Raw genomic sequence first — 13,560 nt, 5'->3', positions numbered from 1 at the left:
CAGAAAAGCCCTGTCTGCGTCCTAGCCAGGTGCTCTCCAGCTCCTCTGGAGAGCTTTGGAACTCTTCCTATGCAAAAGGAGAAAAGGAAATTCTTAACGATCGCTAAAAGCAAGACCTGGTCGTAAATTAACTTTGTGCTTTCTCAGCAGGCCAGAGTTCTCCCTTGTGCTAAAAAGTGACTCAGATTTGTTGCGCTCTCTTGTAGGGTGCAAGAAAATCCCGGTGCGTGGTCAGACTAGTCTCTTGGAGTTATCTGCTTGGTTATAAAGATCCTCAGGTCTTGAGTGAACATGGCCTTCAACGCAAGCCTTCCTTCAAATTCTCGTGCAGTCGTGACCAGCTGCTCCAAGGAGGTGCAAAGCACCATCAGGAGGGATGAGCGCACGCTGCTGCTCCGTGCTCGGCATCCCCGGCACCAGCACTGCTGCAGTAGGGGCAGAGCTTTCCCAAAGACCACGCTCTGCCCAGGCATCTCCCAAGGAAACCACCCCCATGAGACGCTACCCAACAAGAAGAGATGCCAAAGCACTTTGCAAGCTACGAACGGGACCAGAAACAAAAGAAAACTCTGCAGCCTCTGGTTTTACAGGTGCTAAAATCCAAGTATTTAAAAAAAGCAGCCACTTAGAAATACAGGAAATCCTGGGCTTGGTCTCTCTCGCAGGTTTTAAAACCTTTCTTACGGGTGATGACTCATGAGATTTCAAACCTCAAGCAGCGACTGCAGCACTGAGGTGCTTAAAAGGGCTATTTTTATGACCTTGTGAACTTGAAACAATAATCTACAAGGAAAGAACGGTGGAATCTCCAAATCCCACCGGAAGAACAGGTTTTGCGCGCCGGTGGCTCTCCAAGGAAAACCTCACAGAGGTTTTGAAGACAAATAGTTAAGGTCTCAGCATTACCTCCTAAGCAGAAAGGCCCAGGTTCCTTCGGCGAGGAGTAAGGCAGCATCAGATGTCGCCCTGCAACCTCTCTGGGGTTTTGACTCTATTTTTAAGGCTAAGTTTTTATCTGTTTTTTTTCCCCCTCGATTAAAAAGACAGAAAAATTCCCCCTGCCGCAAATCTTGTTATTCCTCTCAAATTCCTCGAGGCCAAAAAAGGATCTAACACAAAACCAGGGAGAAAAAAAAACAGTTTGAATTGGGTGCATTTAATGCATTTAGCTACGTCACTAAAACCCAATGCAGTGAGCCTGCACTACCGGACTTAACGGGAAGGGAGACAGGGTCTGTTTTGTGTCGAGCAAGGACAAATGTGGACAAGGAGAAAAGGCAGAGGGAAACGGTTCAAAAGCAAGTTTAAAAGTGGTTCTCGTAAAAGCAGTTAGAGGACGGACAGGAATGGGAACTGGAAGCAAAGAAAAAGAAAATCTTCAGAAGTGCTTTTGCCTCTCTTAACCTCGCTCTGGGGAACGTACGTCTTTTATGCCTTTTCGTATCCACTTTCCCAACGTCCCACTTCCAGGTGATGCTTCCGTGATCATTAGGCAGGAGCTGTGCAAAAGCAGGTCAACCCGGTTCGGCCCTCGAGAGCAGAAAAATGAAAAATAAAACAAAGAGGTCCTCCCGATATATCTCAGTATTCTTAGTGTTTTCTCTCCCCGGGAGAGGGACCTTTCTGCTCCTGGACCGGGGTCAACTCCTGCTTCCTGCAAGCGGTGAGGCCAGTTGGGACCACGATGCCAGAGGAGCATCCCTGGGGCCTGGGCATTCCCCGTCTACTGGAAATAACCCACCCAGGACGACTGATCTTTCTCACATTTGCCCTTTTCCCAGCCGTATCGCATTGGTTGCTCAGCGTCATCTACGAATGACTAAATGCTAGTTGCTTCCAAATATCTCCAGATGACCTGGCACCAATTTTTAGTGGAGGTTCTTGTCAGTACGTCCCAAAAACACAGGATTGCAACTGGCGCTATCTCATTTCACAGCTCTAAATCATCTCCTTTTTCTAGGTACGATGTTCTGCTCTTCCTACGAACAGTGCCTTGCAACTGCACCATCGACAAATTTGGGGGCTTAGGGGATGGGAAAGGCCATGCCTAAATGCGTGAGCTGGGAGTCCGCTGTGCGTGTCCTCAATGTGAGGCATTGAGTTTACAAAGAAAGATTATAGGGTTAAAAGTCCCAAAGGGAGTAAAACGCATATTGAGGGCGTGGGGCAGCTAAAGCCAGCAAAAGCACTGGATGTTCAGCATCTTTCGGGGTTAAAAACCAAAGGCCTTTAAAAAAAAAAAAAAAAAAGCCTGGGAAGCTTTTGGAAACGCATCCCAAACAGCAGTTCTGCAGATGATATCTCAAACGTTTGTTCCTCGTGTTCCCGAAAAGTTTGGCCGCAGCGTAAAAACGACGGAAAGCCTAAAAACAAAACAAAACAAAACAAGTTTCCACAGTAATACATAAATGCGTGAGACGAAACAGGGTGCCACCAGGTCCGGCAGCTCGCTGCAACCCTCATCTCCCCTTTCCGGTTTAAGAGGCTCCTTCAGTCCTGTCCGCACCCTACAGAGGAGCCCGCGCTCACAGAAACACGTGCCAAACCCCGGCATCCTTGTTTTGCGCGTCCCCGGGCGGGAGCACGAGGCTGCCGCAGGTTCCGGGCAGGCTCCGAGGAGGCGAAAGTGAAAGTGCCTGGAACAGAAGCAAAAGCGAAAGCGGCCGTTTCCCTCCGAGCAGCCTGGACGGGCCACCACCACCACCACCACCCCGACGGCGTCGGCAGCTGGAGCAGACCTGGAGGAACCAGCACGGCCCACGTGAAGCCACAGCGGGCATTATCCGCGCTCCGAACTCCTCCAGGAGGGGATGGGCATCCAGGCGATTTCCTTCTCTGACAGCAACGGAGCAAAACAGTCATCTTTGCAGCTATTAACACTGGACTGCAGCGAAGGCCAATCTCCGCGGCTGTGCAAAAGCCAACCTCCCTCCGGGAGCGTTTCTCGGAAAGCTGCTCTCACGCTCCTTCCTCCTCTGGGGCTTTTCTAGACTAAACAAAGCCAGCTCCTTCAACTCTTCTTCCCCGATCACGCCAGCAATGTCTCGACATGTCTCGTTTTGCAGAGCGTTCAGCCAAAGACAGCCTGAGCGGACGTGCCCTGAGAGCGGACGCCGGTCCGGGCACTCCCAGCAGCCGCACGCTCCCCGTTTCGGTTCAGGGTTCCTGCCGGTGCTGGATGTAAATCGGCAGGGCCAGCCTAGGCCATGCAACACAGTTGTCTCAAAAAGAGGGTCCTCCTTTGGCTCATCCGTCTTCATGCGACCTCTGGGTGGCCCCATCACGTGGGGACTTCCAAAGCCAACCCGGGAGCGCAACACATGGCTTTTGAACCACTTGCTAGTACAGACTTGTAGAGGGAATAAGATTTGTTTTTCCTTCTTTTTTCATCTTAAATTTCTTCTAGCGCTTGGCGCAGACACTTGAATGACATCAAATCCCCCAAAGTTTGCCACCATGCTGGTTAACACCAACCACCGACCACCATGCCACTTTGTGCCATTAATAGTTCACATACCGCAAGCTGAGACGCCTTAAGACCATCCTCCCAATAGATGTCCGTACCACTTTTTTGGCTCTGCCAAAGTCTACTTTCTCTCTCTTTATCATCGCCCATCTTGATTTTGCTGCTCTCGCTCGTTAGTAACCCAACTTCACTTTTTCATCATCTCAAGCACGCAGTAATTATGACAATTATATGAACCGTCTTGTTTAGCTTTGCATTATAAAACACATGATATTACATGCTTGATCAGATATTTAGCTGCGAACCTCTTTTTAGCCACCATCTGCACGGCCCAACTTTTTTAACGAGCCTTGCCTCATTAGTGCTGAAGCCCTTCTCCTTACAAGTCACTTTACTCTCTCTGTTTAAGCCAAGATAGGCGCTCAGCTTAGCAAACACACCATTTCCCACAAAAGTCTAGGATTAGGAATGAGTTACGCCTGCAAAGCTGTCCATGCCTACAAGATGTTGACCATGGAAGACGCCTCCGTATTATCAGGCTGCTACAGAGTATTTCTAATTATTGACATAATGCAAATTAGGCCTACGCTTGCTCGCCAGGAGCAGCCAGGCAAGGAGATTTAGCACAGACTACTACCAGGGCTAACTGATATTAGACGTACTTGCAAATTGGTCGCCCGAGGCAGACCCCCGGGACGGCTCTGGGCAGCACAGTGAGCTAGATCCTTGCTACGGGGCGGGTGCCCTGCACCGAGGGGCCTGGTACGGGTGCTACAGTGCAGTTGTGGCACCCAGGCATTTCTGAGAGCAAGACGGGTGCAGCTCGGACGGCAGGAAATTGTTTGCTTTGGCATACTCAAGCCCGTCAGGGTTTTCTTGTGCTTTAGTGTGGGTTCTTCAAAGCCCTTCGGTCTCAAAATAGACTCTCCTGCATCCAAGTGCCCCGTTCCTGCTGCTCCTACCATTACTGACGACTTTTAGCCTTTGCTGCTTCCCAGTCTCCCCCTCTTTTGCTTTCTCGCCGTTCTCCTTCCCATCCTTTCCACTTGGAGACGCTGACAACTTTTCTAACCTTTTATTTCTAGGGCTACTACTGAGCAAAGCTGGGTGAACCTGCCACGCGGTAACAGATCTCATCTAAACTACGCACCAACACAGCCAGCACAGCCGGGACGTACCACGTCCCTGGGCAGATGTTGGGCATGGGACAGGCTACCAGAGCCAGGTCTGTGCTCGTGGGACAGCCAAAACAAGACCTCTGGCCGATGGAGGAGCCCATCTGGAGAAATCAGGAGCGTGTCCGCTGGCAAATGAAAGGGGAAGTAGCTGCCCGCAGGGGATGGAAGAGGTGGCACTGGATGTACCATGAGCAGGGCGTCAGGTCTACACCAGCTAATGGACACGTGCTGCCACATCGGAGCGACCGCGGTCGGAAGCATCTCCTATTCTGTGCGGTGCTTTCATGGGTAAGGCCAGCAATTGACTTCATAAAGTCAATTATCCTGCAACTGCTCTAGGTCCCCAGCAAATAAATCACGGTAACAGATAATTACAAACCACCTCTCTGCAACGGATGTTTCCTCATACTCGCAGGAAGAGAGCGGTCAGCCTGTTTGGAGATTCAGGAGCTCTCTTAACCGTGGAGCGATTTTCCCTGAGAAGAACTGAGCGCTCGAACTGTTGGGGCAGGGGGGAATTTAGGGGAGGCACGGCTCTTCAACCTCTGCAATCAGCCAAAAGGAACGGGCAGGCAGATGCAGCTCCGTTCTCCTAAATCAACATCTTTGTCCTTAAACCTGGGGAATATGTCCTCTTTTGGGGCGAGAAGGTATCTTCTGCAATCTCCTGGTTTGATATATTTAAAACGCTCTTTCACAGCGAGACGCAGTGATAGCTGCTAAGTTAGAAATCACAGATGCTGGACTGTATTTTAAATTACCTCTGGGATCAGGAAGCCCAGGAATGCAGAGCTCTAGGCTGCAGGATCTTCTGTAATGCTTTTCATCTCAGCATCAGGCCCTGACAATATTTATTTAGACCACCTTTTGGCCACAATCCCACCCAAAGAAAGCAGCCCCAACACAACCATGTAAGACATATTTAAGGAGAGATCAAGCGAGCGGGGCTGTTTAGTCTGGGGAAGAAGAGGCTGGAGAGATCTAACTGAAGCCCACAACTCCTTGACGGGGAGTCACAAAACCGGTGGAGTCACTTTTCCTGGCTTCCTGGCAGGCAGTAAAACAAGGGGAACCCCACAAGCTGCAGCTTGGGAGGTTCACACTGGACATCAGGGAGAAATTTTTCTCCAGGAGGGTCATGCAGCCTTGGGACAGGCCACAGAGAGGTGGAGGTCTCCATCCTTGGCTGGACAAAACTAGTCTGCTACTGGTGAAACCATCTCCTGGGAGCAGGAGTCCTACTCCAGAAGACCTTTCCAGCCAACACCTCCGTGATTTTATCACCTCCCTCCTGTTATCTCCAGCTGCTCAAGTAATTGCAGATTTGGTTATTACAAGTTTTCCCTCGTTAATTCACTGCTCAAGCAGTTGTCATTGCCTTTCATCTCAGCAGATGCTCTTCAAAGCGCTTGTCCCAAGTGTGTTTGCTCTGTCCTGCTGTGGCTCCCCTCTTCTATCAGCTTAAAATGGGGCTGCCGCTTGGTGTGGAGTCACTTAACTGCAGGGGTCTGCATGGACTCTTCCCAAATCTAGCACCTTGCCAGCTATTTTAGCACTTAGACAATTAAAGATGCCTCTTTCTTTGCAGAACGAGCCAGCCAAACGATCCTCCATGCTGGCGTAGGAGCCGTGACGGACCGAGACAGTCCGGCTTTCTGTGTTTTGACCTTGCAGGAGAGAGCGCTCCGGCCCTAAAACTAAAAACACACTAAGTCTCCCTTTCTTAGGTTACATTTCACGGGTGCCTTAAATGCAGCCCACACTCTCTGTTGAAACCCACACATAGGGATCAACCACACAGCACCTAAAGAGAAAATCCGCTTTTTACCTGCTGCTTCCCAGGACCCCAGCCCCACGGCGCTGGGCTGACCCTGTATATCGACGCCGGGAAGGTCCTGGATCTGAAGCGCACGCGGTGTAAAGCCGACCGCACACGCACTGCTGCAACGCCTAGGATTTCCTAACACGCAAGCAGCCTTGTCAGGGCAACAGCAACACTGCGCGTGTTAAAAACGACCTTCTCAACACTGAGCCCTCCCACGTATTTTCCATTTGGGAAAAGAAAAAATTGTCTGTGGCTGGAGAGACTGGGCGTACGCTTATCCTACCTGGAAAGAGCTGAAAAACAGCAGCTGTACCCATCCAGATCACCGATTACTTATTCTTTTTGCTTAGGAGCAAGCCGAAAACCTTCATAATGTTCCTTAGGTTCGTTTTGAGGCATTCATTACTCATTGCAGACACTCTCATTTTAGCGTGGACTCTCTTTCCCCCAGTTTCTTGTTCTGCTTGACGCAGCAGTGAAGCTGCTGAACGGACCCTTTGGCTACAGAAATTACCAATAGCACCAAGACGCACTTGTAGTTTCAAGTAAAAATGGAAGTGAAGGCGTGAAATACTGAAATTCCCCCTGCATGCACCTGAACTCTGAACATCCCACCAAAACCGGAGGGTGACTATTCGACCATCAAAAAGAGAGCCAAAAAAGCGCCAAAACGGCATTTGCCAAAACAGAAAAGCGTCTCACTTTCTTCTCTCAAATTTGCGCTAATGACCAGTCGCTGTGTTTTAACCGAGAAGTACCGATATCCGCGTTTCATGCAATAATGTTGGCGCGTTTCCACCAAAGCCATAATCCTGGAAACATTTCTCTCGACGGCCGTGCTGACCTACGCGAGCCCCTTGCCCCGACGCTCGTTCCCTTCCCCTGCCGCCACAGCCGGGGCCGCGTAACGAACAAAATCAGCAAACCACAGCTGGGGGGGGGAAAAAAAAGGAAAAAAAAAAATCACGTAAAAGAGGTTATTTTTAATCCAGGTGAGTTTAGCGATCGGAAGAGTCATGCCGACGCAGCTCAGAGCCCGGCGGGACGTCGAAGCCGGCGCGGGAACTGGAGACCCTACGGACAAAACGCGCTTGGGCTGAGTTTAACGGAAATGCCCAAAACGGCCCAAACCAGGGCGAAACGCTAGTTCCGGGGCCAGGCAGCACCATCGCTAGCCCGAGGCGGCTACTTACACCTCTTCTTATAACGGCAGCGGATTTTCGGGCAGACCGATATTTCAGACGGAAAAACGGCACTTTCCGCGAGACCAAACACACCGTATTTAACGCTTTTTTTTTTTTTCCCCCTTTTTCCCAAGCTCCTGGAGACCACCAAGGAATTGCGGAACGGGGCGGCTCGGTCACCATTTCCGCCGCCTGCAGGATCCCGGCTTGTCTGCCCCAAATTTAACCCCCCCCCCACCCCCGCCCCAACACCACCCCGAGGGGCGCAGGCCTGCGGCTGCCCTCGAGCCCCTTCGCGAACCACGGGGAAGCCGAAACGGAGCAAAACCGGGGCAGAAACTGCGTTTTCGTGCATTTCCCCCCCCCCCCTCCTCTGCCCGGCCGCCGCGTTGGCTCCTCGGGGAAGGCCGAGAGGCCGCGGGGCCCCCGGCGCCTCCGCTCCCGACGGGCTCCCGCGACCCCTCCGGGCTCCTTCGTGGCGGGGGGGGCGGAGGGAATAAAGGCCGAAAAGGGGCTTTTTTGGGGTGTCGCGGCTCCCTCAGCCCCCCGCCGCCCCCCTCCGTCGTCCCCCGCTCACCCGTCCCGCCGGCGGCGGTCGCCCCGTCCCGCCGCTCGCCCATGGCTCGGGCCGCGCTGCCGCCCGCCGCCCCTCACGGCAGCCCGGCGCCGTGGCGGCTGCGCGGCGGCGGCGGCGGCGGCGGCGGCGGCGGCGGCTCGCGGGCCGGGCGGGCGGGCGCGCTGAGGCGGCGCCGGGCTGCACGCGGGGCCGCCGCCATCCGCCGGCCGCAGGAAGTAAAAGGGAGGCGCGGAGGGCCCGGGAGGAGGGAGGAAGGGAGGGAGGGAGGGAGGCAGGGAGGGGGGGATATGGGGGGGGGAGGAAAAAACAGAAAGTGAAAACTGAACCGGAAAGAGAGCGCGGCCGCGCCCGCCGCTTTCCTCTTCCCTCAAGGTCGCCGCCGCCGCCCGGCATGGCGCCGCCGCCCGGCCCCGGTACCGGCCCCGCCGCAGCACCCCCCCCCCCCCCGCATGGCCGCCCGCCGCGTCCTCGGCGCCACGCTTCGGCCCCTCGGCCCCTTCCCTCAGCTCCTCGGCCCCTTCCCTCAGCACCATCCTTCATTCCCTCAGCACCATCCTTCGTCCCCTCGGCTCCTTCCCTCAGCACCATCCTTGGTCCCTTCAGCTCCTTCCTCCATCTCCTCATCCCCTTCCCTCAGCTCCTTCCCTCAGCACCATCGTTCGGCCCCTCGGCCCCTTCCCTCAGCTCCTCGGCCCCTTCCCTCAGCACCATCCTTCATTCCCTCAGCGCCACCCTTCTTCCCCTCGGCTCCTTCCTTCGTCCCCTCGGCTCCTTCCTTCGTCCCCTCGGCCCCTTCACTGAGTTTCATCCTTCATCCCTTCGGCTCCTTCCCTCAGTGCCATCCTTCATTCCCTCAGCGCCATCCTTCTTCCCCTCGGCTCCTTCCTTCATCCCCTCAGCCTCTTTCCTCAGCACCATCCTTCGTCCCTTCGGCTCCTTCCCTCAGTGCCATCCTTCATTCCCTCAGCGCCATCCTTCTTCCCCTCGGCTCCTTCCTTCATCCCCTCGGCCCCTTTCCTCAGTGCCTTCCTTCATCTCCTCAGCCCCTTCCCTCAGCTCCTTCCCTCAGCACCATCCTTCATTCCCTCAGCATCATCCTTCATCCCCTTGGCTCTGCCCTTCATCTCCTCAGCTCCTTCCCTCAGCACCATCCTTCAGCCCCTCGATCCCTTCCTTCAGCCTCCTCCCACATCCCTTCAGTGCCTTTCTTCACCTCTTCCCTCGGCCCCTCTGCCCTTCCCTGGGGCTTTCCCTCAGCCCCACTGCCCCCTTGCCCAAGGCCCTGGGGGGTCCCCACCACCCACCTGCCCCACTGGGGCCTTGGGGCCAGGACCGCTCTCGTGTGGTGGCTCCAGGCCCTGCTCTGTGGTGTCCTTGGGGCTATGGGGCACTTCCATGGCAGGGGATAGCTCCATCACCCCTCTGGTGAGGACTTGCCCCAGGGTGTAAAAGGTGACAGGTCTCCTTTCAAGGTCTCCCTCCAACTACCCATGTCTCAGGGTTTTGTTCCTGCCTCCTGGGGGCCGCGTTGAAAACATGCAAGTGCGTGGCCTAGGGGTGGATTCACCGCGAGAACGAGGTAGGGGGACAAATGAATGTTTAAGCAGAAAAAGTAGATAAATAATCCAGTTTCCCTCCACCACCTGGAATCTCTTTACCAGCCTTGCAGGGAGACAACGGGTCACTTGAGTAGCCGCGTATAAACTGAGGGGCTTTCTCCTTGCTCCCCCTTTCCCCCGCGGTAATTAATGGCATGGCGATTTTTGCTGCGCTGCCTCTGTGGCTGTCCGCTGAGCGGAGCACTCTCGTTTCTCCGGCGCAGCTGCCTTCGTCCCCGTCATGCCTGAAGGTGGCTGACGAGGGGAGGTGGCCGTACGTGGGCATGTGAGGCGCGGGGCAGGCGCTTGAGATGATGACGCTGCCGCCGGTCGATGTTGCAATAGCCGGCAGGATGCGGTACAGGGCAATCCAGGTTACACGAGGCGCTGTGCGAACACCGTGTGCCTAACGGTGGCTTCATGTTTGCATTGCAGAAATGTGCCTACAGCCGTGCCAGACAGTAGGGGGGCTTGGAGAGGAGACCGCCCAGAGTTTCGGGTACTGTAGGCACAAAGCAACGAGCCGTGGCCGATCATTTGGCCGATTGCCATGCGTAGGAGCTTGTTGCGTTGAAAGACTTTGCTTTTCCCCGTTGCTGCTGACAGAAGGAGACATGAACCACCTGGGACCAGGCTGTGGAGATGGCCCCGAGCCCAAGTTGCATATGTGCCGCACTGAGAGCATTGGGCAGAGATCCCTGTGCTGGGATCTCACGCTCGGAGAGTGCTGTGTCTGCACGTTGTGGCTGCGCTGTGCAGCGACATAGCACAGCTGATACGTTTATGGTGATGCTGCTTCCTGATCCTCGCTGGCTTTTGCTCAGCAGTGTGTCCCATGTTTGTCCTTCTAGATCCTGCTGACATATCAAAGGCTGGAGTTCTCGCTGGTGGTGTTAGTCCTAAACATCGCCTGCCTAGGAGCGAGAAAAAAAGGCTCTTCATGTTCCAATGCCTTCATATTCGGGTGAAGCGAGACAGAAATATCTTCCCCAGGCCAGTGTTCTTGGTTGCCCTGCGAGGGCGTAAGGTGAACAGCCCTCTGTAACTGCAGGCCTCGTTCTGGGAGGCTTAAGGAGGACTCTGAGCTTCTGTAACGAAAAGCAGAGCCGCAGTCAGACTGAATGTGTTTCCCTCACAAGTGTGGCTGTCCTCAGGCACTGCAGCAATGAAACACGAGTATCTTAGCATAAAGAATTACTTCTGATGAGGAAAATTAGGATTTCTGGTGACAGATTCTTTCTCGGTGATTTGCTCCCATTTTCAACTATTACAAAAGCATAAGGGATTTAAGGCAACTTTGCTGTCTATTTTTGGGGCGGCGGGAAGAGGAAGAGAGTAACGACTGGAGTTTCTGAAGGTCGGACACCGATTCTGACTGGAGTTTCTATATTGCTGTTTGGTTCTTCATGCCTTTTTGGGCAGGTAGACATGTGCAGTCCGCGTAAGAGGACAGCCCAAGATCTGACTTTGGTGTGGGCCTAGTTCCTGGCAGTTGTCTATTTGGCTTCTTTGAAAGAATGACTCATGAAGTTCTGGCATAGCTACAAGTCTAAAATAAAGAGGTCGTCATTTGAAGATCTAGTTCCTCTTTTATTCAGAAAAAAAATGAATGATACATGCAGATGCTGTCAGCCGCTCTAAGAAAACAGTTGCAATGAAATGAGTAAATAGGGAGGTGGAAGCAATAGTTCTTGAAAGCTACGGAGTCATCACGCTTAAAAACAGGGAAAATAAAGCAAATAATTAAGTTTGAGATCATTATTGACTTTGTGTGTGGAAGTATTAGGATCCTCCGCTGCTAGGTGAGGTGCACAAACGCAATCTGCAAACAGAGAACGGCCCAAGACCTGTGGGCTCCCTCCCCTTTTCCTGTGAGGTATGAATCATGGGACAGCAGATGACACAGAAATATGTGGAAATCCTGAGTTTTTCCTCTATCTTTCTCCTATTTCATTATAATACATGGCATGAAGGACTGGCTTGGCTTTTGCTTGGCTTCCTAAGGAAATTAGGCTTGCAATCATACTATTTTTGCCTGTCTCTTCCATGAACTTTTGAAGCCATTAGCCAGCTTCAGCCTAAAATGACAGTGGGGTAGTGGTTTCATGGATTCCTTTCTACAGTTTTCTAGAAAATTGGTGACCTGCTGGAGGATCCCCTTCCTGTCCTCGCTATGAGACCATCCAAAGCGTGAACTTTCCCCTTAGTTGCTGTGGAGGGAATCTGCATGGGGGAAGGTCACTGATGGCTCAGGTTAATTCTGCAGGGGTGACTGCGGAAGCGGAGAGGAACTCTGACACGGCTGCTACATGGCACCACAAAGGTTGAGCACGTCTGGTTTGATCCAGCTGGACAGAAAGAGGTTTGTTCCCACTCATTTCTGCTTTGCTTTATTTTCTGTGAAGGACCGTCAAACCAAACAGCATGGAAGAGTGTGAAATGCAAACTCAAGAACTTCCTTGTCCCAAAGGTCTACTTTATGCTAAAATGCTATCAGGTCCGTGTCCTCCATAAAGCTTTTTTGCCTCATCCAGCACTCGACTCAGGCAAAACTCCTACAATCACTTCGGTATCTTGCAGCATGAGAACCCAATTTTGTTCCAGACCTATAATTTTGTCATGTCTTTTGATGACACGTTAAGGAAAAGTCTTCTAAAATACCACCTTCAGCTCCCTACGTATGCAAGGATCCTCCAGCACTCAGGTATACGTGTGTGTGGTTTTTCCGAGAATGAGTGTGAAGTTTATCACGTGGTTTTGCAGGTCAGCGGGTGACAGACTGACTGAGATTATATGCAGAAGGTTATTCCTCCTTGAGGAAGAGCCGATTGATTCTTCTCCCTCAAAAGCTCGTGATGGAAACATTTAAATAGTTGTAGCAGCACCGGAGAAACAGAACCAAAGTTGTTGAAACAACCAAACAACCCTCTGTAAAAGTCGCTGACAAAACCCAACTTGTTTCTTGGTGTTTTCATGACTGTGTAAAACCACATATCACATAAGCAGCTACCACATATAATCAGGAAATGAGTCAAAGAAGCCAAGAATGTGACAAAGTACAGATTGCCATTTTCAGTGGTGAACGAGGGATTTTTTTTTCCAAATCCTTTTATCTTTTTTATTCACTTTTTTTCAACTAGTATTGAAATAGATTCTTGCCATTGCTTTCAATCTAAACCTGAATATCTCTGAAAACACTCAAGAGATATTCAGTAGATAGTGTTTGAGGTGGTACTTTCTAAACATCATTACTCCTTACCAGGCGTGAGACTGGAACGAAGAGACACAAGCTCTTTCTGCGACCAAAATGTCACCACTTGTTCATGGCAAAATGTGTGACAGTCCAGGTCACGTAAACTGAGTATCTTTTTCTCTTTTTAAGGTCAACAGCCATCTATTAGTTAAACAAGCTATTTGCAATAGTTGTCACTATCTCCAGAGTTGTTGATATCCTTCAGAGTTGATGTCAGCCTGTGCGAGGTTGGGGGAGGTTGTGCCACTCTGTTGGTTCAGACCTTCTGCAGATGCAGGTCCTGTAGAGGGAAGCGATATTTGCACTGGATTATTTTTTTCGTAGACGGCAACTTAGGTTATGTCCATGATCCTGCTCCGCAGCTGCTTCTTTCCCACCCTTTGACCACGCTGTTTCCCACCCCTCATCTCCTAACCTTCCCCCGAATCTTGCATGCTCCCCCTAGAAAACCCGTGCGAGGCTCAGGAGGTCTCAGAGGA

The 13,560-nt window shown here is 52.2% G+C and overlaps 1 protein-coding gene and 1 long non-coding RNA gene across 2 annotated transcripts in view; one reads left to right on the top strand and one right to left on the bottom strand.

The window, feature by feature from the left end:
* TASOR2 (transcription activation suppressor family member 2) overlaps window positions 1–8,275 on the bottom strand; it is a 36,771-nt gene extending 28,496 nt beyond the window's left edge. Inside the window, exon 1 of the mRNA XM_067299693.1 lies at window positions 8,231–8,275. Within this exon, the coding sequence (XP_067155794.1) occupies window positions 8,231–8,273 (43 nt within the window). The 5' untranslated portion in view covers window positions 8,274–8,275. The remainder of the gene's footprint in view (window positions 1–8,230) is intronic.
* Window positions 8,276–8,606: 331 nt separating this feature from the next.
* On the top strand, window positions 8,607–13,309 carry LOC136991172 (uncharacterized). The gene is made up of 3 exons (XR_010883222.1): window positions 8,607–8,643; window positions 9,730–9,809; window positions 10,680–13,309. It is a non-coding gene; the product is annotated as an uncharacterized lncRNA (long non-coding RNA).
* The last annotated feature ends 251 nt before the right edge of the window (window positions 13,310–13,560 follow it).

Source organism: Apteryx mantelli, chromosome 1 (assembly GCF_036417845.1).
Source record: "Apteryx mantelli isolate bAptMan1 chromosome 1, bAptMan1.hap1, whole genome shotgun sequence".
Lineage (NCBI taxonomy): Eukaryota > Metazoa > Chordata > Aves > Apterygiformes > Apterygidae > Apteryx > Apteryx mantelli.
This window is presented reverse-complemented; position numbering and strand designations above follow the sequence as displayed.